Raw genomic sequence first — 24,666 nt, 5'->3', positions numbered from 1 at the left:
CGCCAAACTCTTCTCACGTCTATCGATAAATCTCTCGCCGGGCATCGTCCGTGTACACAATCTCCTGCGTTGCCCCCCGTGGGTGCTCGATGAAAGCGATCTCGCGGTGCCCGTCACCGGTCGGTTGGTGTTGGTAGTCGACCACGGGCCGCGCCCCGTACTCTCGAACGTACGGCTGCATCACCTCTCGGCGGCCCTCTGGGTGGACGCTGCCGGAAGCGTACTCTCGCCCTGGAGCCTCGGGCCGGATGCTCTGCACTCGTCCGTAGCCGCGCGGAGGCTCGTATCGTACGGGCTCCGCCGGCAACATGCTCGCCGCCCTCACCGGGTACGCCCTCGGCGCCGGGGCCTCGCGGCCACTGACCTCGATGAATCCCGCCGGGGGTAGCGCCATCGGTTGGACTGCATAGTCGTGAGGGTAGCCGTCCCTGCGCTCGTACGATGCGTATTCTGGCTGCGTCACAACACGTCTAGGCATCGCGTACGTCGCCGTGGGTGCACCGTACACGACGCCGCCGTCGCCGTAGCGCTCGGGACCGGGAAGGGCATGTCGAGACACGGGTCGCGGGGGCTGCTGCTCGTACACGATGCTGGCCTCGACGGGGCCCGCGAGGGGCGCGCTAGGTCGCTGGACGGCAGGGTGAGATGGGTCGAAATACTCACGACCGTACTCGTCCACCAGCACACGTGGCGGCGGGGCAGCATGTCTCGGCGGAGGCAGAGCCGCAGGCGCTTCGAGTGCCGGGCGACCGGCGAAGCGAGCCCCTCGGGGGGAGTACTCGAGATAGGTTCGCCGAGGCTCCCCGACAAACGACTGCGAGGGCGGTTGAGGCTCGTAATCCACCGTCGCCGGGTAGGACAAGGGAAATGCCGCCGGCGGCACGTAGCTGTGGATACGGCTGCCGACCGGCGCCCGACCGTCATCCACGTAGTCCCGCCCGTACCTGGGCTGGCCGACGAGGCCGCCGCCGACGGTGCGCTGGGGAGGTGCCGGGCCGGCGTCGTAGGCCAAGGGAACGCGCTCCGCTCGGTAGGGTCGCGTCGGATGCTGGAGGACCGCATCGTGAGAGAAGGACTGCACGATCGTCGGGTCGTACTCGAGCTCGGTAACGACATGACCTTGCTGCTGCCGTCGACGCTTGTTGGGCCGGAGGTAGGTCGGGGCGCTGATCGGCGAGACCGAGCGGGGTTCAGGTTTGATGGACGGGCTCGCCATGTCCTCGGCCGCTTGCCGAACCACCTTCTTCCTCTTCTTCTTGCCTCTTTTCTTATCCACATGCCTTCCGCCCGGAGAGGAGCTGTCCGGGCTCGTCGCCGTCGAATGTTCATGTAGGAGAGCGGCCACCTGTGCCGGCGCTACCCTCGCACGAGGAGCGGCTACGTCGCTGCTCTGCGGACCCTTGTCCGCGATAGTCATGGGATTTGCTTGGGCAGACGAGGGAGCGACGCGTTCCGGCGCGTGCGCTCGGAGGAGCGGAGACGGAGGATGCAGATCAACGTAGGTGTCTTCCAGGTCTGGAACCGAACGCTGCGCATCCTCGGCTCCGGCGTTTGGCCATGGCACGGCCTGGCGTTGCTCTCCGGTCGTGGTGTTGAACGAGTTCGGCTGCGCCGAGATGGCACCTCCGACGTAGTTGTTCAGCCCGGGGACGACGTTGGTACGAGTCGGAGGCAATGCTGGAACCGGCAACTCTCTGCATGGCGCCGGAGCCGCCGTCGTGGGCAAGACTTGCTCGCGCTGCGGGGCATCGGCCGTCCGGGGCACGGGCACGGGCGCGGCTACGGGTGCGGCCTTCTGCTGCACCTGCATGGATGTCGAGCTCTGCATTTCTTCCGACCCGTGGGGAACTCGCGATGTCATGTGTGACTCGGGTGTGTCGTGTCGAGAGGAGTAGAAGGTGTTGTCGTCGAACGAATCACTTGCAGGCTCATCATCATTAGCAGCAAAGGCTTCGACGACGGGCGGAGGAGTGGTAACGGCTGGAACGAGAGCAAGGGCTTTCGTCAAGACATCGGAGACGTCGAGTTCGAAAGGCTGCTTGTCCGGCACGGACGGTTTGGAATGCCGGCGTTGCTCGACCTCGTCTCGCAAGGCACGCTCGAGCCTCTGCCGCTGAAGAGTAACTTCGGCTCGGATGAGATCATCGGATTTCTCGAGCAGAATGGGGTTGATTTCCGTGTTGCCCGTCGCAAACGGGCGGGCGTGCGCAGACAACGCCGGGCCGCTGCCAACATGGCGGGGTTTGACGCGCCCTTTTGTCGCCGCAGCCGTCCCCGACGGAGCCAGCTTTCCATGGTGAACATGGCTCTCTCGAACGGGAGCCGCCGAGTCGGTCTGCTTCTGCCTGTTGGGAGATGGACCGGCTGCCTCCTGGCGGGCAAGAATGGCGTCTTGGAAGCGCAGGATCAACTCGTACTGCTGCATCTCGAAGGCCAAACTCTCCTTGACCGCCGGAAGCGACGTCTTTCCATCTCCCACAGCGGCGGCCGACGGAGGGCTGCTGCCCTGGGCCTGCGTCATGACCGCAAGATGTCGTGCGGCGCAGTGATTGTCGCGTCACTTGATGAACCAGGTCTCTACAGGACGCAGTGGCATCGCCGAGCGGATCGGCAAAGGCTCGCGGAGGAGGATGATGTGCTCACGCACGAGGCATTCAGAATGTAGCAACGTGAGCCCTCGCTTTCGCCATGGGGCGCTCCGGTGATTCTTGCGTGCCGACGCTGACTTTGACGAGAGGTTACGAGATACGCAAGTTCCGAGGAGAGATAACAGTCGGGCCAGCCGACCCAGTCAGATTAAGGTTAGCACCGGTGGCGGGCGAACAATTAGGCGGTGAGAGTGGCAGAATCCGCTCACCCACTGGCCGAAGAGAATGAAGAGACAACAAGCAGAGTAATGCTGCAGTTAGTTATCTTTGCAGAGTACTTTCCCAAGGTAGGTACTTGAAGTTACTCCATGCAATATAATTCCAGGGAGAAGATGGATGACCTATTGTCGTAGTACGTCGTATACTTGACAGCACTGTCAAATGCTATCGAGCAGGAAATGTATGTAGAGTGGCTCAACTGACACATTCTATACTGTAAGTACTTAGTGAGTGCTGTAGCACCAAGTAAGTATACACACCTGTAATGTGCATGTGGTACCTCCCTACTACAGTACTACTGTAGGTACCTATCTAGTAGGTAGAAAGCAAGTACCTAGTAGTGACAGTACTCGTACCCCCACTGCTCGGAGGTGCATGTACTTACAGTAATTATTACCTTTTCTCCTGCGGACTGCGCTGTAATTACTAACCTTTCAGTCGTCCATGGCCACTACAAGTACTAATACTACTAGGTACAGTACTATGGGTACGGAGTACTACGGAGTAGTAGGTATGCTTTTCCCCTGTATGATTTGGACATGATGCCAGCTGCCAAGTGCTGCAAGGATCCATGAAATCAAGAGACCGGAAATAACAGTACTCGACTTGTTTGTCTTCCAGAGAACTAGCGGACGAGGCATTTATTTCTATCCATACCATGATGACTGCTCCATGCACCTGGCTTGCGATCTCGGTGACTTTGTAATCAGCATGTCTTACCTGCCTCCCTCCCTTTAGTGGCATTTACTTAGTTCAAGGTACCTAGTAGCTTAGTAGGTAGTGGTACCAAGACCTCCATGGCGCAAGCCGCTATGGTCGAAATTTGGCTCGCCGGAAGAGTCATATGACTGACTGTGGACTGGACTACGGAGCACAAGTATGTACAAGTATATAGCACAGCCGAGATCGATTGGAAGATCCGCCGACCGGAATTGCTGTGAGCGGAATCGCAAACACCTCAAAATTTCTCCTGGCTACACGTCCACGTCCACGGAGGCTCGACTAGCGCGCGCGGAGAACCAATATTCGCTTCATCACCAGCTAGCCAAAATTCAACTGTCGTCCTCGTCTCCCTGCTCCCCTTTGCTTCCTACCCTTCGCTCCCGTCGTGCCAACCCCGTCGAGCGCGTCGTTCAAGCTCCCACCAGCGTTCCCCTCGATAATCGGCAGCGACTCGACACATGATTCAAACCAACATGGGTTCCGAGGCCGATCTCGCACCGAGCCGCCGCAAGCCGGTCCTGTTCTTGTAGGCATCGTTCCCCCTCGATCCTACCCTGCTTCGCTTCCGGCTGACGTGCCCCATGACAGCGATATCGACAACTGCCTTTACCCGAGGAGTAAGTACCGACGCCTTTCGAGATGGCAGTCGTCGTTTGGCCGTCGTCGTTGTGCTGACGAAGCTCACCAGGCACCAAGGTCCACGATCTGATGGCGGAGCTGATTGATCAGTATTTTGTCAAGCACCTGGATATACCATTCGAGGAGGCCGTGAGACTGCACAGGGAGTACTACACCAACTACGGCTTGGCCATCGAGGGCCTCGTCCGCCACCACCAGATCGACCCGCTCGACTACAACACCAAGGTGGACGATGCGCTGCCCCTCGAGGAAATCATCAAGCCGAACCCCGCTCTCCGAAGCCTGCTCGAGGACATCGATAAGACCAAAGTGACCATGTGGCTCTTCACGAATGCCTACGTCACGCACGGAAGGCGGGTCGTGAAACTGCTCGGGATCGAGGACCTCTTTGACGGTCTGACCTACTGCGATTATGCGCAGCAACCACTGATATGCAAGCCGCACCCAGACATGTACAGGAGGGGCATGCGAGAGGCCGGCATCGAGCGGGTGGAGGACTGCTTCTTTGTCGGTACGTCGTCTTCGTTGTCGCTTCCTCCCCTCGCCCTCTCCCTTCACCCCCGGCATTCCCCTCACGCCCTGTCTGGTGGGCCCTCGCTGACATTGCTCGCACAAGACGACTCCTACTTGAACTGCGTCAAAGCCAAAGAGTTCGGCTGGACGGCGGCGCACCTCGTCGAAGAAGGCCTGCCTATACCCCAAACTCCTGCGTCGCAATATCAAATTCGGAATCTGCTGGAGCTGCGCAACATCTACCCACAGTTTTTCAAGTCGACCTCGAAAACCTAGCTAGTTGCCTGAATTGGGGTAGGGAGGAGCATGATTGGTAGGATAGAGAACGCTTGGTTATATTTTGAGTAGCCTCATGGCCAGTCTCCCTGTAAAAAAAACAGGCATGGACTTGGTCCGGGCGCCATCTCGCCCACGCCCCTAACGTTTGATTCCGTCGCCATGATGAACCCCAACTCCGCGCTATGCCAACGATGCGAAATCAGTGCTCGAATAAGAAAACTTGCCTCCACGGAAATGTCGACTCAGGGACGCCGCACACTTCGAATGACGGAATCGAGCTCGGCTAGTATGCGGTCCCTCTCCTTCAGCGCCTCCAGTCGCTGCACCTCGGCCGCCTTGAGCTCCTCCTCCAGGTCCTTGATGCATCGCTCCTGGTCCTTTTCGCTGTTGTCCAGACCCGGGAGGGAGGATATCAAGTACTCGATCTGCTGCTCCTTCACGACGAGGTCTCGCGACAGCTCGCGAAGGCCCGGCCGGAACTCTTCGGCGGGGAGCGGATCAACTGCCTGCAAATCAGTTTCCCTTTCCCTTCGCGAAGAGCCGTGAAGCATCGCGAAGCATCTTCTCTCGCTCCGTGGGAACAGTCACGAACCTTCCTTCTGGTGCGGGTCCTGCTTTATGTCGCGTACTCTGTCGTTGGGACCCAGCGTCTTGAGATCGTGTCGTCGGTGGACAAAGTGCAAGCAGGCGACGAATTGCTGCGCAAGCTGGGCGGCGGTGAGTGCGCATGTTCAGCCGACGGGCCAGCGGTTTCGATACATACCTGGTCAACAGCATCCTGCAGCTGCGTGAGCCGGTCACCCATTGTGCTGCGGCGCTCGGACGGCCGTGTTCGGAGAGCGTGGGATGCAAGCCTGTTTGTTCAATTCGATTGCGAGCCCGAACTGCGAACGATGTCGAGAAACTGTAAATAGCAATGGAAGGCTAAGCCGTTAGTTGCCATGCCAAGAAGCTGCACTGTAGTTATTAGCATGTACGGAGTACTTAAGTATTAATTACTTACGGAGCACTGTACAGTACACATAATACAGGCTACCACTGTACATCTAGTTACGGAATAAGTACGGAGTAAGTACGGAGTAGGGGTACGGGATGTTGTAGCACACACTGTGGCTCACACCGTGTTTCGCACAGTACGGAGTAGCAAGCGGCTAATCACCGGTCGGATGCATATTTGCCCAGCTTTGGGCCCAAGGAAGTGAACACCTTGTTACAAGACCAAGATAGGAGCACCGAGTAAGACGACTTCAACCGACCGATTTCCTTCCACCGGCCAACCTCCTCCCTGACGTTGCCCCATTCCAGGTTCTCTTGCAGGCGCATAAAGTCGCTTGCTCGCCACTATCTGAACGAACCGTTAGCCCTCCTTTTTTTTTTGTGTCTCTCACCCTCTCCCTCCACTCCCTTGGCTGACAGGCCACTGGACAGTACCGCAGCCGGACCAAGAATGTCGGGGCAGCAAATGCCCCCGTTCCCTCCCCCGGGCGCCATGCCTCCCGGTATGCAGCGCCCGACACCGGAGCAGATTGCCGAGATCCAGCGCAGGATTGCCGAAGATGCGCAAAAGGCGGGCATGTCGGTGCCCGAGTTCATCGAGCACATCAAGAGGCAGGCAATGGAGCAGCAGCGGCAGCAGGCGCAACAAGGCGGGCATGGCGGGTGCGACCACGATCATGACCACGACCACGACCACGGGCATGATCACGGCCACGACCACGATCACGACCACGATCACGACCATGACCACGACCACGATCACGGCCACAGCCATTCGCACGATCAGGGTCGCCGGCAGCCAATCACGCCCGGTCCGCCGAACCCCAAGGCTCTCGCCCTGGCCAAGTTCCTCAAGGGCCAGGACCTCAAGACTCGCACCTGCATCCTAAATGGCGAGCGCAAGGACATGTTCAAGGGTGCGTCTCAAGACTTTGGCTCGTGCCTCACTAGCAGGGGGGAGATGTGCGTGGCTAACAAGCGGTCGTGCACCTGCAGTCAAGCGTGTCCTGCGTGCCATTCAGTCTCCGGCGTACGAGAAAGCACGCAAGAAGAATCCACTTCTGCCCGAGATCACGGACATGGCCACTCTTGAAAACACGTTTAAGCTTCTGCCCATGAGCATGCTCGCCTTGCGAGTCACCCAGATCGAACCTCAGCTCGGGCCGAACGGAAAGAAGCCCAAGCGGATCAAGGGCCAGTGGAACGTGCGGATTGAGCAGCAGCAGGAGGCCCACGAGGACATGTACTACGCTTGGTTGTGGGAAGGCAGCCAGGTCAAGCGCCAGCTCTACGCTGCCCTCGCCCTCCTTCTCATCTTCATCGTCGTCCTGTACCCCCTCTGGCCGCTCAAGCTCCGTCAGGGAGTTTACTACCTGAGCTGGGGCTTGCTGTGCTTGCTCGGTTTGTTCTTCGTCATGGCCATCTTTCGTGTCATCCTGTTCTGCATCACCTACTTTGTCGCTTCCCCGGGTCTTTGGCTCTACCCGAACTTGTGGGAAGACGTGTCGTTCATGGACAGCTTCCGACCCGTCTGGGCCTGGCACGAGGTATGTGCACAACGTCTCCAGCATCGCCATCGTCCATCTGGTTCTCCCACTGACCGACGCCGCACAGACTGCCGAAGAAAAGAAGGCGAAGAAGAAATCGAAGAAGAAGTCCAGGAACGCCGGCTCGTCGGTTGGTCCCAACAGCGCCTTTGCCGCCGCCACCGGTCAAGTGGCACCGGCCACCGCCACGACGACGGGCACGAGCACGCAGGTGGCGACGGGGGACATGCATCAGCGATCCTACGTCGCGCCCAGAGTCGAAGAGCTGGGCGATGACGAGTGAGCGGGGAATAGGGACGACAAAACGTTGACGGCATGACAGGAGAAGCACCATTGGCAGCGGCAAGCATGTGGTTGTGGCGAGGGCAAGGGAAGGTGGGATTGTGTAGTGTATAACCGCAAGATCGTTGGTGGAATGAGAAATCTGTACATCTGCATCGTGGAGTTTTGGTTCCTGGTAGGCAGAAGACAGGTCGGCACCCACTCGAGCTCTGGCTCCTTGCTATCTGCAGACCTAGCCAAGGTTGCACTCCTCGTACTCAATGGTTGAGCGATTTGCTCTTGCGAGCATCGCGGCCCACTTACGGACACGGCAATTTGCACAAAGTCCCAGGCGACGTGATGATATGTATTCATGGTTGCTCTCCGTCGAGTGAATGTACGGACTGGCAGGCACATGACGGGCGATTTCATGGCCCTCAGAATCGAGGTGTCCTCGGCTTTCGAGACCAGCAAGGGGGGTAGCAGAGGTGCAGGACAGGGCGCCTCCGAATCTTCCTCTTGCCGATACGTGCTGACTGATGCCGCATCTCTATTGTCGTCAGCAGCGGCCCCTTGGCCGAGGACAGGATGTGTGACCAGGCACGACGATGACAGCCCAGTGGTGCAATACCAATCCGTGTGGTTGCGATGCCTCGTGCGGTACCCTTTTTTTTGTCATGGCTGCTGCAGTGATTCCAGACATGGACGAGAATGCCTAATCGACGATCTGCGAGTCGGGCAAACCGGAGACGCTCAAATTCCGGAGACGGAACAGGGGGGTTGGGTTGGCTCAGAACAAGAACGAAGGAGGAGAACAAAGACGTGGATATGGTATGGCATTCGAGGGAGCATCAACCAGCTGATGCCTTGGAGGGAAGGGAGTAGGGGGTTTGTTGCCGCCAATCGGCCTCGTGATGCATGAATCAGCATGTCATCATGACGTTGGGATCAGTCCCATGAGCTCGCTCCTCCGTCATCCAATGTCCAGCTCAGCCAAAAATGGTCGGCTGAGGCAGTGTCCAAGCCAACGTCAACGTGACCCGTCCAGACAAACAAGCGAGGCATGAGAAGGCGAGATGACGAGAGGGAAAACCGCAAAGCAAGGGGGAGAGGGAAGAATGGCACCTTCAGCAAAACGTACCAGCGCCGCGTCAGAGCTGCTTGTAGAAGAAAGTGCCATCCTTCAGCTCGCCCGCCGGACTCATGCCGTACCCGGGGACTTTGCCCATCTCGACATAGCCGAGTTTCCTATATACCGCCTCCGCAGGGCTATCTGCTTCCGTCTCCAGCAGCTTGTCACCGTCAAATTTTTCGTCAGCATATACGTCGATCGGCACAGATTTTTGTTCTCTTCTTGAGGGGGGAGGGGGAGGGCACTCACGAGTGTCGTTCGACCAAGCTTGGCTGCACCATCCTCGAGAGCAGCGACGAGTAATCTTGCACCGCCCTTGCCACGGAAGCTCTTCTGCACCAGGAGCATCTCGACGAGTCCACGAAAAGTGGCCGTCTCAGAGGTCGGCATCGCAAGCATGACGACGCCCATGACGTCGGGGCCCTTGGGCTTGCCTGTGGTATCCAGCTCTGCCAGAAGAATCCAGATGAGGCGCGTGCCCTCGCCAACCTCTGCTATCCGCTCCTTCCACCAACACAGCAGCTTCTCGTGGGACAGAGGAGGCAAAAAGATGCAGATGGCGCGGTCCACTGTGATGCACGAGGCATGGATGGCGGCGAGGTATGGCGTTAGGTGGGCATGTGCCTTGGGGTCAAAAGGAATGACGAGGCCAGAGTTAGAATGGGCCATGATTGTGGTAGGTGGAGAAGATTGGCTGTCAGAGAAAATGAGAGAGTATCAAGGCCGTTGGAGAGAGCGTGAGGCCCCAGGACGCCTGAAGCGGCCAGCTGTTGGAACGAGATGCCGACGACGATGACGGAGGTGGGTATGGCTTCTTGCTTGGCCTGCCGCTCGGTCAACGGTCCAAGGCCCTTCTCGGCCAAGCCAACGAGTTATGTCAATGGACGAGAGATGCGTGAATGTGCATATGTCGTGCAAGGATGCTTGGGGTGAAGGAGAGATGTTCTTTGTTATCGAGAAGCAAGCAAGGTTGCCGAGGTCAAATGTTCGTGATGCAGTCAGGAAGTAAGTAATGGTAGGTCAGTTGTCAAAAAGGGTCCGATCAGGCTAGACGGGTAACCAGGTCGGGTGGGTTCACCTTGGTACCGATGGGGTTCACCTTGCTGGCTCACCTTTGCACCATCGGCAGTTCAACCTGCCGGCCTCACCTTACCGAACTCGCCTCCGGAGGAAGGTTGATCACAAAAAATACCGGCATCGAGTAGCAAGCAATTCGCTGCTTCCGAGGAATAATAGCGCGCCCAGCAAATACGGTTGAGGGAGGGACGAACTGAGGGCGTACAGTGCAACCCTCCCCCCCCCCCTCAAGCTTTCGCTTAAGTACAATATGCCAGGACCAAATCAGCCTTCAGCAGCAGCAGCGCCTGCTTAGGCACTTGCACCAAGACCCAGTGGGCAGTATCCCCCGTTGTCTCCAAGAAAATACTCTCCAATTACTACTCTGTACATTTACGCAATACCCATGGGCCATGAGCCGACAAGGTCAAAACAAAATGCAATTAAAATCGACATGGGCGAGCGGATTTCCACCTCATGATGATATACAGACGTACAGTGGAGCCCTGTCCTGTGCTCTACATCCCCCTCGAGGGGTACTGGCAGCTGCACGAGATGCGTCGCTCTGGCACGGACGCGCAAGACTTGCGACCCTTATCGCCCGGCTCGTCGGCATCTTCATATTGTCGGGATCCTGCGACGCATGCATGCCTTCCTGGACCCGTGCCCGAACAGAGTGCGTGAGGGTGAAAGTGGCCGACGGATTCTCTCGCATGCCACCCAGCACTGCTGCTGTCTTCCCCGGCCACCGGCCCACGATCAATCAGACTTCTGGTTCCCGTTCGCTCCCAGCAGGCCGTCCTTGAGCTCCTTGATGCCCATGCCGTCGTCGAGTCGAAAGTGCCCCCCGCGTCGGCGGCTACGCCCGCGCAGCCAGGAGAAGAGGCCGAAGCCGATGCCGGCAACGCAGCCGATCGATAAGAAGGGCCGCTCCACGAAGGTGGCGCGGATGTCGAGTAAAACCTTCTCAAAGGCAGAGACGGTGAGCTTGTACTTGATCATGTGCGAGCTGTGGACCACCTTGTCGAGCGTCTCCATGATGGACGTGCGACTGACGAGGATGTAGTTGCCCGTCACCGTGTTGTCCCAGTACCTCCGCTTCTGTTCCTCCGTGTTAGTGCCATGTTCTGCACGGCATGGTGTAGTGCACGATGAAGGAAAGAGAAGGGAGGAAGCGAAGGGAAGCGAGGGGGATGGCAGGGGATGGGAGGGGAGGGGAGGGGAGGGGAGGGGAGGCGGAGACGTACATCTTCGTCGTTGATGATGATTCGCTCGCCGTCCTTGACGTCGACACCATATGTGGAGCGGATCCAGCGCTGCCAGTACTCGCCGTCGACCCAGGCAAACGTCACCTCCTTGCGGCTCGTGCTGTCCATGTCGATGCGAATCGCCTTGGCGGCCCGCAGCGCTCGCTGGTCGTCGCGGTCCTCGGCCTCCTCGATCCGCATCTGCTTCGAGTCTCGGAGCTTCTTCCGCTCGAGCTGAAACTCCTGCACCTGGCGGTCCATCCACTCGTTGGCGGCGCTCTTGATCTCGCGGAGCGAGCTCTGGAACGCGTCCTGGTCCCGGCGGTTGAGGACGCCGAGGACGACGAGCTTGCCGTCCATGATCTGCCGCGCGTTCGACGGCGTCAGCTCGGGCACCAGCGGCAGCCAGACGGACCTCATCCAGTCGAGGACGCCGTTGACGTCCCTCATCTCGTTCGGCGGCAGCGGCGCAAAGTACGTCGGCCGGCCCTCCCGCGAGACCAAAAGCCGGGGCCAGGTGGTGATCTTGAAGCGCTCGTTCATCTTGGGGTCCTTGGTCTTGACGAGCTTGGCGTGGCCGACGAGGCCGAGGGGGATCCGTTCGAGCGCTCGGAAGTCCTCGCTCGTGGTGGCGTGGTCGTAAAAGTAGACAAAGATGACGTCCTCCTTCTCCTCGAGCGCCTTGAAGGATTCGGCGTCGACGTCGGGCACGCCGGTGGCGAGGTCGACGGCCTTCTCGGCGTACTGCACCAAGTCGCCGAGGCCCCGGAGACCGTTGTATTCCGCCCGCTCGGCTCCCTTGAAGAAGAGGATGGTGGGGAAGGCGCGTGCGCCGACGTCCTTGCACAGGCGCGTCTCCTTGTCGCAGTTGACCTCGCCGACGTTGAGCTTGCCGCGCATCGACTTGGCCATCTGCTCCCACGTGGGCGCCAAGGCCTGGCAGTGATGGCACCAGGGCGCGTAGAACTTGATGAACCACGGGTCCTTGCTCATGGTCACGAGCTTCTGGAAGCTCTCGGCCGTCAGGGCGACCGAGGCGCCGCTCGTGCTGTGCTCGGCCGGCGCCGTCTTCGCCTTTGTTTCCTTGACGTCATCCTGGTTGACGTCCTGCTTCTTCGCAGCGTCCGGCTTCGCCACGTCAGAAAACGTCGCACCGGCCGTGGGCAGGACGAGGTTCTTCGGTCGCGAGCCGGGCTTTGTCTTCTCCAGCGCAGGCTCGATCAGCTCGCTGAGCTCCTTCATGCCCTTGGCGCCGCGGATGCGGTCGATGCTCTCGCCGTTCTCGTACAGGACCGTCGTCGGGAAGGATGTGACGTTGTGGCTCCCGCAAAGGTCCGAGTAGGCCACGCAATTTATCATGGCGAAGCGGAAATCGTAATACTTGAAGAAGGTCGTGTCCGCCGCCGGCTTCGAGGTGTGGTAGAATTCGTAGGCCGTCTGATAGGTCGGCGCGAACGCTTTGCAGTGGTCGCAGTACGGGCTGCGAGGGCATCGGTGTCAGCCCAACAGGCAAGGGAAAGGCGCTTCGCGCGAGGAAAGCAAACACACACCTGTAGTGCTTGATGAGGAGCCACCTCGATCGCTTAGACTCCTCTTCCCAAGTGGAGGGGGTGAGTTCCAGCAGGGGCGGCACCGTCCCCGAGCTCAGGGCGGCACCCTCCTTCTTAGCTTCGGGCACGGCCGAAGACTGCGCACGGCCGAGGGCTGCGACGCCGGCGAGGAGGGCGAGAGCGTTGGGCCTCATGATGAGCTAGCTACTCTGCACCTGGGACGACGAGATGGTGGAGACTTGGCCGTGGCAGCGCAGCGTTGGGAGAGGACAAGAAAGGACGCCGTCGAGGTCGTCGATGATGACGCTTCGACGTGTCCGTATCCAAGCGGTCGGTGTTGATCGATGCGAGTAGAGAGGAGCCGAGCCAGTCGTCGTCGGAGGGTCCGGAGGTGAATTCGTGCGACAAAGTCAGGCGCAAACCGACCTAGGTAGCAAAGTACGGGCTAAAATGGTGTTGTCGGGCCCGCATGAACGAGGAGGAGGAGCAGACTGGCGGCCATGCGACGATTTCTGTCAAGCGATGACGCCGGCAAAGGGACGCGGCACCCGGCTGGAAAGCGGTAGGTAGAGGCGATAGAGGCAGAGGAAGGGACTAGATCTCCAGACCAGACCAGAGGATCGGGGAAGGGAGAGCGAAAAGGCGAAAGGTGAACAACGAGGCATCGATGGACGAAGGCCAGCAGGCATGGGCCAACGACATGGGCCAACCTGCGCCACAACTGGGGCCGTCTAGGGGTGACCAGAAGTGCGCTGGAGCCGCCACGAGCCGCAACCTTCACTGTGGGTCAGCCACGTTAGGGGGGACAAAGTGGGGCAGGATGGGGATTGATGGTGCTGCAGCCACATGTACATGTATGTACTTGTATGCATGTACTGCACTTAAGTACCTAGTAAGTACTTAAGTACAGTAATAAAACTTAAGTACGGGGTATGTACGGAGTACATGTACTGTAAGTGTAAGTACTCACGTTCACTGACTGCACGGAGTACAGTACTGTACTGTACTAAAGTGCTTACAAGTCTACACCTCTGCCACAGGCCATACTCGCTGATCGTCCCTCGTGCTCTTGCCTAGCAATAATACATGAAACATGGAGATAAGGGTATGTCAATCTGCGAGGTGATAATTTTCGTTATTGGGCCGACAACTTGTCTTGTGCGGATCGGCTCCGGGTGCTGTTCGGATGGTCAGTACGCGTAGTCCAACGGCTTGCAAACACACGCTTTGCTCACAGGGACCATTCGCGACTCACCGTCGGGGTTCTCCCTCGTCCCAACCCAATTGGACATCACGGCTACTCCAGGCTTGCCTGGTCATTGGATTGACTCTCCACGCCGGTCAGCCGAAAGGCGAGTCCATAGCTGTAACGCAACTCAGGGCGGTGCCAAGTGCTTCAGTAGTGTCAGTAAGGGAGAGGCAGATATGAACGTACGTACAGTAGTGTTGCTCTGTTATTTTCGCTCACACAACATCATAAACGACTATCCTTGTTCTTGGTTCATTGTTCTTCGAGAACACCTGTAAATGGATACCACAATGCGTACTGTAGGATCAGCGAGACTCTCTCCTCGTCCTCGTCCTCGTCCTCGTCCAAGATATTCAACAACTTTGTTCACGGCAGTACCGACTACACGTGCAGGTGAGCTGATGCACGTACGAGCTTCCATACTCATGCGCCAAAGCCTTACTCTCAACCTGCTAGCACCGGGGGAATTTCCGAGTCCTTGTCTTGCTGCACTTGTAAGCATCAACACCGGATTGCTTGCAATAGACCTCCATGCGGGAACCTCCGCGCGGCAAAGCTCTGCCAGATTCAACCACGGTCCCTAGTCATGATGACTTTCAGCCGCACAACCGTCGCTGTGGAAAAGCATTAATCGTGTCCGGTGCAATACGCCTGGCGGTCGGGGACCCGCTGAATGGATCTCATACAAAGTATTACAGAAAGTATTGATACCGAGCACTCCGCACACAGCGATACAATCATCGCATTGGTCAGAAACGGTCTTGTTGCACAGTAAAACACTCACACTTCTTGGCACTGACACCACCCCCCTGAATACAATTGCAAATCGAGAAGAACGGATGTGCAACTCAGTATGAATCCCGCAGAGGACTCCATTTGCAAGTATAAGTATGGCAGAAAGTTCCTCTCCAGATAATATCCCGTCGCTGCCTTATCCAGCTCTCCCTTGTTGCCCGCCACCGACTTGACGCCTGAGCGATACTCCTTCTCCATCGTTCCATCCATCTACATCATTGCCGAATGAAAGCAACCATCGGGACGCGATGCACCTCTACCCCGCCGTTGCTATGATTGGGCATGTTCTTATAGCCCTTCTCCTTACCGGCTCGGCCACGGCCGAAATCAGCGAGCCGCTTCTCGAACTGAGAGAAAACGCCAAAAAATGTTTCGACAGTTCCAAGTGGAAATCTTGGTGGACTATCGAAAACTTTGAATACGATGCATCGTATACCTCTGTGACGACCAAATATCATAACGAATTCTGTTACGTCAAGTTTTCTCTCACCCATCCGAAAGTTGACTACAAGGCCCAGTGCTCGGCCCAGCTCGGTGAGGGGTATTTCTCGACCTCGCGCAGGGAGTTTGACGATTTTATTGCCGGTGGTACTGACTATTCATGCCACCTTCCCAACAAGCGCGACAGAGCGTCTTTTCGCTTCAACGCTTCGTCTAGCGAGCTTCGGATTTCCACCCGCTGGAGCTGCCCTGGAACGATGAGCAAGCACTCTTTCCGTGCAACTGGGACGGTTAAACTTAACTGCACCAACAACGTCGGGCGCAGCCAAGATCAGAAAACCGGCGAGGCTCTCTCAAGTCAACAAATCACCTGTTCTCATGACGTTGTTAGTGCGCCAATAGAATGGCTTTACCTTGATGTCAATAATAGCGGGGCCGAAAAATCCTGGCATTTCCCACAGGATCCTTGAATTCGGGTCAATTTTCCCACCGTCGAAGGGATTGCCTGTGGCTGGGCAAGACTAACTTGAGTACGGAGTACTCCGTGCAGAATACCGCTTATCTTAGTAATATTAATCCCGGGTTCATACTTGCTCTTGTTGTTGGTCAGGCAGTGGAGCACTCTTCCCAGCACTGTCATCGTCGTCGTCGGCAGTCTCGCGAGCTAACCACCCAAGGGAGATAGATGGTCATCTAATTACAGTGGTACACTACTAGAACTGTGTTTGTCAGGGAAAAAATACTGACATAGCCCCGACCCTGCAGGAAACCCAACGACAGGAGACCGGATTAAGCGTACGGAGTAGTAGAATGGCAGTATCTTATACCCTATCAAGTTCAGTGCACTCTGTACTACAGAGTACAAGACCTCCTATAGTACAAGTGCCCATACGGAGTACTCCGTATCTAAATCTACGGTACAAGTGAATACTTAAGCACAGTAGTTGTACAACTACTCAAGTACATTAGGAATTGTACGGAGAGTAATCAGCAATACAGTACGCCGTACCTCCGGAGTACCATCCCACATTCAAGTTCTCCGGGTGGAGTGTGACGATTGCTTGTACTTAGGCAAGTATTGTACGTAAGAACAGTACAAATTACTTAGTACAGTAGAGTATAATTACTTAGTACAGTAGAGTATAATTACTTAGTGCAGTAGAGTATAATTACTTAGTACAGTACATCTTCAATTACTTTGTACTGTACAAAACAATTCCTAGTACAGAACAATTACTTGCAGGTACCTGCGGAGTACGGATACAGAAACAAGTATTACTACTTGATATGCTTCCCAGTGCGTATATATGATGCAATACATATGCAAGCACTGGCATGCGCGTGGGAGCTTGCGCGTCGACGACAACATTCATGTCGTTCATCATGCCGTGCCAATCAATCGTTGGCCGAAGTGGTGAATCTTCCGGGGCGAGGCGGTTCCTCGTTTTCTCGATTCCAAATTGGAGCGTTTCAAGCATGGGAGGGGAGCGGCGTTATCAGTTAGCGCTAAGCGTTCTGGCTGGTTGCTTGTTGGCCTTTGCCGTTCCTGCTTACATACGGCAGCCAAGCAACGTCATACCGTCCAGAGGCAGCATGAGACACGGCACTTGCCACCATTTTCATCGCTAGCATATCATGTCCAGCAGGTCGTGAGTACGGCAGGACAGGCGGCCGATTCCCAACAGTCGAAACGGCAGAACATCCTCAAGCCCGAGCGCAACGGGCAACGACCTCGGCTCACCAACCGCGTCCTTTCACGGACCGTCGGTTGGCAACTGACGATGGATCGCCCTCGGAAGCGCGAGCTCGCAGACGAGCCCGAGTGTGACGACTCCCTCAGCCCTCGGTCGAGGCTCTGTAGCCCAGCTCGGAAGCAGCAGAGACGCGAGGGCAAGGCATTCCCTTCACCCTGGCAGCTGACCTGGATTCGCGACCTCCCGGAAGAGCTCAACCGAGACGCCGTCTCGTTGAAAGACCTTCTCGGCGATCCCCTCATCCGCGAGTGCTGGAACTTCAACTACCTTCACGACATACCCTTTCTCATGGAGGCATTCGACGCCGACACCCGACATGCCGTCCAGGTGCACGTCGTCCACGGCTTTTGGCAACGGGAGGACCCCCGGAGACTCGCGCTATCGGTAGGCAGCCCTCCTCTCCCCGGCCAGTCCCAGCCCCTCGTTCCGCCGTCGAGGTGCATGATGGGTGCGCAACCTATCCATGACGACTTGAACCGTGCTCTACTGTAAAGTGCAAGTGCGGGTGCAGGTCCACGTACGGAAACCCAAGCTGCCATTCCTTGCATGGCTGACAATGCTTGCCAGCAAGGCGCGTCCGAGTTTAGCAACGTTCACCTGCACGTGGCCCCGATGCCCGAAATGTTCGGGACGCACCACTCAAAGATGATGATCTTGTTTCGCCGCGATGACAGCGCTCAAGTCGTCATCCACACCGCCAACATGATCTCCAAGGATTGGACAAACATGACAAACGCCGTCTGGCGATCGCCTCTGCTCCCGAAGCTGACGCCGCCGGGTAGTTCGAACCAGGGCTCCCCTTCCGGAGAGCATGGGTCCGGGGGCAAGTTCAAGTCGGACTTGCTCGGGTACCTTCGAAAGTACGATCGTCGCACAGTGACATGCAGACCGCTCGCGGATGAGCTTGCCCGATTCGACTTCTCCGCCATCAGGGCGGCGTTGATCGCAAGCGCACCCGGACGACACAGTGCCGACGACGTGTCCGAGATGGCGCTGGGGTGGGCGGCGCTTCGAAGATGTCTTCGCTCCGTGCCGTGCACCAAAACCGACGGCAAGACCAAAGGCTCGTCCGAGATTGTTGTCCAAGTATCGTCCATAGCGACCCTCGGCGCCAAGGATGACTGGCTGCAGAAGACGCTGTTCGAGTCGCTCGCGACATGCAGCCAGAAGGGCTCGACGAGGCCCAGATTCAAGGTTGTGTTTCCCACGGCCGACGAGATTCGACGGTCACTGGACGGTTACGCATCCGGCGCTTCGATCCATACCAAGATTCAATCTCAGCAACAAGCCAAGCAGCTACAGTACCTGCGGCCCCTGCTTCACCACTGGGCAAATGACAGCGAGCACGGCATGGACATGGGTGGTGGGAAAGAACGGAATGACGGTAAGTGCATGCATGCACTTACCCTCGCCAGTGCACGCTCCATGCTCCGCATGTGCACTCGCACGAGTGCAGCGACACAGCACGAGCGGGCACCCGTGCTTCATTCTAGTCTTGTGTCCGCTAACAAACTCTTGGCGGATGGTAGGGCGGTCATCGCAGGAGAGCACGGCGGCGGATGCATGCCGAAAGCGGGCAAGCCCGCATATCAAGACGTACATACGGTACAACAGCCAGGGCTTGGTTGATTGGGCCTTGCTCACGTCGGCCAATTTATCGAAGCAGGCCTGGGGCGAGGCGGCCAAGGGTTCGGGCGAGATGCGGATCGCGTCGTGGGAGATTGGCGTGCTGGTATGGCCGGGGTTGTACGGAGAGGAGGGCGTGATGGTGGGCACGTTCTCGTCCGACAGGCCGGCCGAATCAGAGGATGGCAAGGCCGTGGTCGGCGTCCGGGTGCCGTACGGCATACCGCTTCAACGATACGGCCCAGACGAGGTGCCCTGGGTGGCGACGATGGACCATGGCAAACCCGATCGCTGGGGTCGCACTTGGGAGGCGTGACGCACACATGTCCTGCACACGAACTCGGCATCCAGGAGCATGAACTTGGGCACGCTCGGTCCGGTCCTCTTTGTTTTGCCGGTATCGATCCTGCGGTTGATATCACGTACGAGTACGAGTAGATCGTTCACGTACAAATAAAAGCTCATGTGCCACAAGCTGGCGCTTCCTCTCCGCGTCATGCTCGTGCCGGTACTTTTCTCCCACCTACAAGGTACATACCACGGTAGACGCACGCATGCACGTACTCCGTACTCCGTACTTGTACCCCGTATGTGAAGTTTATGTATGCGGCCGGTCCTGTGGGTCAGATGGAAGGTTGCACACAAGGCATGCATGATCCCTGAGGCCGGTAGATGAAGGAGGGAATGAGTGATTCAGCTCCCAAAGTCTCGGTCGGCCTCGCCAGCTGCTGGGTACAGCCGTGCAGGGTGCAGCCCTGCGGCCGTGCTCGTACAGGAGGTCGCACATGCACATGCAAGTGCATGCGCTTGCGTATAACCATGCACAAGGCGATCCGCAGGGGGTGGTGTGCGAGCACGGGTACCGAGTACTTGTGTCGAGGACGGCCAACGGCCGGTTCGTTGGCATCGCGGCAAATTTCTCTGCTGGCCATTCAGGCCCGTCCTCTCAGGGGCCAGCTCAACATCGGGAGCTGGGCTTGCTGTCAACTCAGCTGCGTCGGGGCAGCGTGCGTAGATATGCGCTCGGAGGCACCTGGATCCTGGGCCAGCCAGCCACGGCTCCCTCCCTGGGCAGCCGGATTCGTCCATGCTGCCATTCCCGTCTGTGGATGATTTTGTTGCTGGTGTTGGTCGTCGTGGCCGACGTGTCCGGGGCAGGACGAGGGACCGAGCTCTATATGCACAGGCTGCCAACGAAAGGAAGCACAAGGATGGTGTCGGCGCATGCTGTGCACGGCTCGTTGCTGCAGATGGATGGATGCACCTTTCGCAGACGATCGAGGCGGTGAAAGGATGACGAAGCACATGCACCCGTACGTAGGCATCTGCTCATGCGAGTATGGCCTCGGATCGACGTAGGTCGGTGGGAAGAGGCCTCGCCATCGGGAGCTTTTCTACACCAGTCAACCCCACCGTTCCTGTTCGGTAGATGCAAGTGCTCTGTAGGTACGTTGATGCCTTGGTTGCCTTGCCAGAGTAGCAGGTTTTCCTGCCTGCTGGCAGCAGGAGCGAACGACATCAAGATGCAGGAGTGGCCCGCAGGCGCCTTCCTTGGCACGAGGTGTCGAATATCAAGGGTTTCTGCTACCCAGACTAGATGCTGAGACTGCCAGGCACTTGTCGCCAAGTTACTTACTCGTAGCTACCTGGACCACGCCAACTGACGTCCGTACTCTCAAAGGCAACTACATGGATTAAATAGATGTATTGTCGAGAAAGGTACTCCGTACGGAGTACTACGTTATCACTCCCGGAATTCGGAATGGCGGGACGGGGCGGCAGCGGCCTGAAGGCTGAGACATCAAGACAAGCCGGCGAGACCCCATGTTCTTGTCCTCGCCTGTACCACGACCACGGAGAGTAATGTCTGATACGGAGTGCTGTACATGTCCAAAGACTGCAGCACATGTTTGGACAAACAGGTATAGTAGTACTCTAGATGTAGCCACGTACGAAGTAGGGAGGTACAGCGTGCCGAGGCGTGCAATGTAGTTGTACTTGCGTACTGCATGCAGGCGACCATCAGTGAGTGAGTCAAAGGATCGCTCACCCCTGACCTCCCCCGACGGCTCGGGCTTGTCCTCGCTGTAAACCAATACAAGGCGCAGCGGCAGCCTGCCCGGCCCATGTCGCAGCGCTGCACCCCGGAAGCTGGCGCCTCCGGCCTGCTTCTGCATGGCTTGGCCACAACTCGCCCGCTCGCCCGTCACGCCGGCCAGCTTTCACGTCACCCGACTGACCGAGCTCGAGCTGGACCTTCCGGACGGTGGAGGTGCGGCGGATGGGACGAGCTAATGAGAACCGACACCGAACGCCCTGTCTTGGGTTGGCACGAGCACGAGCACGAGAGTGTACGGAGTATTGGTTGCCATCTCGTAGGCACGTCGCACTTGGTTATGCTGTTGGTCGGATGCTTGTCTGGGACGCGCTGAACGGTGGAACGGGCTAGTCGTATGCTGCTGATCTTTCCGGCAGGCTTCCATGCCGAGTACCATGTCCGTATAGATACGAAGTAGTACATGTACGTGCAATTGATGTTGCGCCGACCTAGTACTTTGGAGTGCCATCAGACATGAACTTGTAGGGAGCGCACAGCACCATGTCAAACGTGTTTCCGGGTACTTGTCGTCGTCGGGAACGGCATGAATTAGTATTTGACCTCTGTCAGTACCTACTGGTTACAAACCGATGTCATTTGCCTTGTAGTATTATGCGCTGTATTACCGCTGTATAGCTGTATTACCTCTGGGAAGAGGTAAATCCAAGTGGCTGTGAGTGCACACTTGAGTACTGTACTGTAAATACTTACTGTACTTACTAGTATACAGTACTTATACAGTACTTAAGTGCAAGTAGCAATTGGAGTACTGTACTGTAAGCACTTGCTGATCAATGCCTACTAAGTACGCCGTACTGCACACCAAAGTATCTGCAAGTAAGTATTAATACTCCGTAACCCGTACAAGTGTGTACTTCAGTATTTTCTACTGCAAGTACTGTACACCATGTACTCCGTGCAGATACTTGCTTGTTGCTGAGCATGTACTTGCAAGGGACAGACCTGTACATGTACTTACAGTACATCCGCCGGCCCCGCTGACCGTTGGCGGCTTCGGAGCAATGTCACCAACGGGTGGGTGGTACTCCGTACCTACTAACCTGTTTGATTCAACCCCCATTTTTTTCTTGATCCGACTTTCGCTCACACCTGCCTGCCTTTCTGATTCTGATTCTGATCTCGAGTTCACTTGCCGTCGTGCCTCGCATCCGTGATCCTATTGATACCTCCCTTACTCCTCCTCTGCCTCGCTTCCAAACCCCCCAGCTCTCTCAGATCTTGCCGGTCGCCAGGTCCTCCAAACACCGGCGCTGTCGAGAAGCTGCCCGCCTACATCACCCCCTGTCCCCCTCACCTCGAAACCACACGGCAGCCGCACGGCAGCCGTTTCGTCACGTCGCCCCCTAATTGTTCGGCAGAGTCGAGTTCCAGTTGATAATGGGCCAGTCACCGTCTGACTCTTGACTTCTTCACCACTTGGCTCATCCCTTCAGCAACCTTCGAGCGGCATCGCCCGTGCTGTTGGGCCGCCTCCCGCAGACCTCCTCCCACGACCATTCTCGGTAGGAAAGGCCAGGAAACATATACGAATAAGCCCAACCCCAATAGTGCAGTCTCGGCAGCAGAGCCTTGGCTTGTATCCTCCCCGACCGTCGAAAATGGATCGTGGACGGGATGCAGCATCCCCCAATGGCAGGGACCGCCGCTCTCTCGGCGCGGGAACCCATCGAATGCTGTCCAGCTCGCCTCTCGCCGAACAAGCCCTCGCCGATGACATCGCCGCCTGCTCAGACGATGACTACTCTGACCTGGATGTCCCTTCCCACGGCCACGACATGTATCGCCGTCCCAGCGGCGTCGCGTACGGCGGCGCACGCCCCGTCTTTAACCAGCAGCCCTTGGACGAACCCGTCCTGACCCCGCTTGAGCGGAAGCGGTCTCGCAACGCTGAGAGGAGCCTGCTGAGGGACAACCATGTTCTTCCCCCGAAGCATGGCCACGACGGCAAGAACATCCAGCCAGGACTAGGTTCGCGCATATATAGACGCCTCTTCAGCACCAAGCTACCTTCCAACGAAGCCCGGGGCCAGCCTGCCCAGTCTCGTCAGCCAACGGAGCGCTCGCCCCTCCTCGACGGCGCCAACGGCGCCAACGGCCTCAACGGCCACGCATCCGATTCCCCCTCGACCGATGACGTCGAGCAGCAGTGGGAAGAGGCCGTCGCCTCCGGCCGACTTCGAACCACCTGGCAGCGAGAGACCAAGACGCTCCTGTCCTACTCGGCGCCTCTGATAGCCACCTTCGTCCTTCAGTACTCCATCAACGTGACGAGCATCTTCGCCGTCGGTAGGATCGGCAAGGTTGAGCTCGGAGCCGTATCCCGTACGTGCCTTCCCATGTTTCGGGGAATCTGACCATGCAATTGTATAGCTAACATGCCCACAGTCGCCAACATGTCATCCGCCATTTCCTGCCTCGCACCCTTCCAGGGCCTCGCTACAAGCTTGGACACCCTCTGCGCTCAGGCCTACGGCTCCGGGCACAAGCACCTCGTCGGATTGCAGTGCCAGCGAATGGCCACTTTCCTCCTTTGCCTTGCCGCCCCTGTCGTCGTCCTGTGGCTTTTCTCCGAACAGATCCTCGTCCACCTCGTCCCCGACCCCGAATCCGCCAGGCTGGCTGGCTTGTACCTTAGGGTCATGATCTTCTCCATCCCCGGCGTCATCCTCTTTGAGGTCGGCAAGCGCTTCTTGCAGGCCCAGGGTCTCTTTCGAGCTACCACGTACATCCTCCTCGTCGCCGCGCCCTTCAACATGTTCATCATGTGGCTTTTGGTCTGGAAGTTGGGCCTAGGCTTCGTCGGCGCCCCCATTGCCGTCGCCATCACCGACACCCTGCTGCCCATTCTCCTCGTCATCTACGTCAAGTTCTTCGGCGGCTCCCAGTGCTGGGGGGGATTTAGCCGCCGAGCCTTCACCAATTGGTGGGTCATGATCCGCCTGGCCCTGCCCGGCATGATCATGGTCGAGGCCGAATGGCTCGCCTTTGAGATCATGACGCTCATGTCCAGCCGCTTCGGTACCGAATACCTTGCAGCCCAGAGCGTTCTGGGCACTCTTACCACCATCTCCTACCAGATTCCCTTCCCAATGTCCATCGCCGCCTCCACCCGGGTTGCCAACCTGATCGGCGCCGGCTTGGTTGATGCCGCAAGGGTGACTGCTAAAGTGGTGCGTTCCCGGCCCCCCGTCTTTGTTCTTCCGCCGACCTGGCTGCTAACGGCGCCCTCAGACATTTGTTGCCGCCTGCCTTCTCGGCATCCTCAACCTCGTCATCTACAGCACCCTACGGTACCACCTGCCTGTCCTATTCACCGACGATCAGGGCGTCATCGAACTTGTCGCCAAGGTCTTACCCCTCGTCGCCGTCATGCAGGTCTTCGACGGGCTCGGCAGTGGAGCACACGGTCTGCTGCGCGGCATTGGCAAGCAGTCCATCGGCGGGCCGGCAAACCTGATTGCCTACTACGTCATCTCGCTACCCATCTCCCTCGGCCTCGCCTTTGGACTCGACTGGAAGCTCGAGGGCCTGTGGATCGGCGTCACAGTTGGGTTGATTGTGTAGGTGCTCTCGGCTTTCGTGCCGTTCCGTCGACGAGAGTGCTGACCATGAAACACAGCGTGTCCTCAATCGAGTATCCGTACCTGCTCAAGACGGACTGGCACAAGGCGGCTGCCGAGGCGGCTGCCCGAAACGCCTCAGGTTAGGCGCCATCGGTGAGGGATTCGGTACTGTTCCACGCTTGACACCCGTGCGAAGTGCAAAGTCGAGAGGGCGGGGTGGGAGATCAAGTATACTCTCGCCAAAGGCTAATGGGAAACGAATGGTGTCAAGTTCAGGGGACCGCATGTCTTGTGAATTATCGGGGAAAA

General features: G+C 57.7%; 8 protein-coding genes across 8 annotated transcripts; 4 read left to right on the top strand and 4 right to left on the bottom strand.

The window, feature by feature from the left end:
- Positions 1-19: 19 nt before the first annotated feature.
- On the bottom strand, positions 20-2,521 carry DCS_00570 (uncharacterized protein; the record flags this gene model as incomplete). Its single annotated transcript, XM_040797909.1, has 1 exon — positions 20-2,521. The coding sequence occupies one exon, from the start codon at positions 2,519-2,521 to the stop codon at positions 20-22; it is 2,502 nt and encodes an 833-aa protein (XP_040658792.1).
- Positions 2,522-4,063: 1,542 nt separating this feature from the next.
- On the top strand, positions 4,064-5,018 carry DCS_00569 (putative pyrimidine 5`-nucleotidase; the record flags this gene model as incomplete). The annotated part of the gene is made up of 4 exons (XM_040797908.1): positions 4,064-4,116; positions 4,179-4,207; positions 4,279-4,740; positions 4,846-5,018. 4 exons carry the CDS (start codon positions 4,064-4,066, stop codon positions 5,016-5,018), a joined length of 717 nt encoding a protein of 238 aa, XP_040658791.1.
- A 245-nt stretch (positions 5,019-5,263) lies between these two features.
- Positions 5,264-5,826, bottom strand: DCS_00568 (Mediator complex, subunit Med21/Med9; the record flags this gene model as incomplete). The annotated part of the gene is made up of 3 exons (XM_040797907.1): positions 5,264-5,523; positions 5,614-5,728; positions 5,785-5,826. 3 exons carry the CDS (start codon positions 5,824-5,826, stop codon positions 5,264-5,266), a joined length of 417 nt encoding a protein of 138 aa, XP_040658790.1.
- A 684-nt stretch (positions 5,827-6,510) lies between these two features.
- Positions 6,511-7,847, top strand: DCS_00567 (protein translocation protein, Sec62 family protein; the record flags this gene model as incomplete). The annotated part of the gene is made up of 3 exons (XM_040797906.1): positions 6,511-6,934; positions 7,014-7,564; positions 7,632-7,847. 3 exons carry the CDS (start codon positions 6,511-6,513, stop codon positions 7,845-7,847), a joined length of 1,191 nt encoding a protein of 396 aa, XP_040658789.1.
- A 1,129-nt stretch (positions 7,848-8,976) lies between these two features.
- On the bottom strand, positions 8,977-9,626 carry DCS_00566 (putative acetyltransferase; the record flags this gene model as incomplete). Its single annotated transcript, XM_040797905.1, has 2 exons — positions 8,977-9,117; positions 9,207-9,626. 2 exons carry the CDS (start codon positions 9,624-9,626, stop codon positions 8,977-8,979), a joined length of 561 nt encoding a protein of 186 aa, XP_040658788.1.
- A 1,146-nt stretch (positions 9,627-10,772) lies between these two features.
- On the bottom strand, positions 10,773-13,004 carry DCS_00565 (Thioredoxin-like fold protein; the record flags this gene model as incomplete). Its single annotated transcript, XM_040797904.1, has 3 exons — positions 10,773-11,114; positions 11,261-12,740; positions 12,811-13,004. The coding sequence occupies 3 exons, from the start codon at positions 13,002-13,004 to the stop codon at positions 10,773-10,775; spliced, it is 2,016 nt and encodes a 671-aa protein (XP_040658787.1).
- Positions 13,005-15,102: 2,098 nt separating this feature from the next.
- On the top strand, positions 15,103-18,991 carry DCS_00564 (putative tyrosyl-DNA phosphodiesterase; the record flags this gene model as incomplete). The annotated part of the gene is made up of 5 exons (XM_040797903.1): positions 15,103-15,681; positions 16,939-17,497; positions 17,550-17,566; positions 17,617-18,433; positions 18,579-18,991. 5 exons carry the CDS (start codon positions 15,103-15,105, stop codon positions 18,989-18,991), a joined length of 2,385 nt encoding a protein of 794 aa, XP_040658786.1.
- Positions 18,992-22,392: 3,401 nt separating this feature from the next.
- DCS_00563 (MATE efflux family protein subfamily) lies at positions 22,393-24,501 on the top strand (the record flags this gene model as incomplete). The annotated part of the gene is made up of 4 exons (XM_040797902.1): positions 22,393-23,116; positions 23,180-23,964; positions 24,026-24,354; positions 24,414-24,501. The coding sequence occupies 4 exons, from the start codon at positions 22,393-22,395 to the stop codon at positions 24,499-24,501; spliced, it is 1,926 nt and encodes a 641-aa protein (XP_040658785.1).
- Positions 24,502-24,666: the final 165 nt, after the last annotated feature.

This window comes from Drechmeria coniospora, chromosome 01 (assembly GCF_001625195.1).
Source record: "Drechmeria coniospora strain ARSEF 6962 chromosome 01, whole genome shotgun sequence".
In the NCBI taxonomy this organism is placed as follows: domain Eukaryota; kingdom Fungi; phylum Ascomycota; class Sordariomycetes; order Hypocreales; family Ophiocordycipitaceae; genus Drechmeria; species Drechmeria coniospora.
The sequence above is the reverse complement of the archived record's forward strand: the minus strand, read 5'-3'. Positions and strand labels throughout refer to the sequence as shown.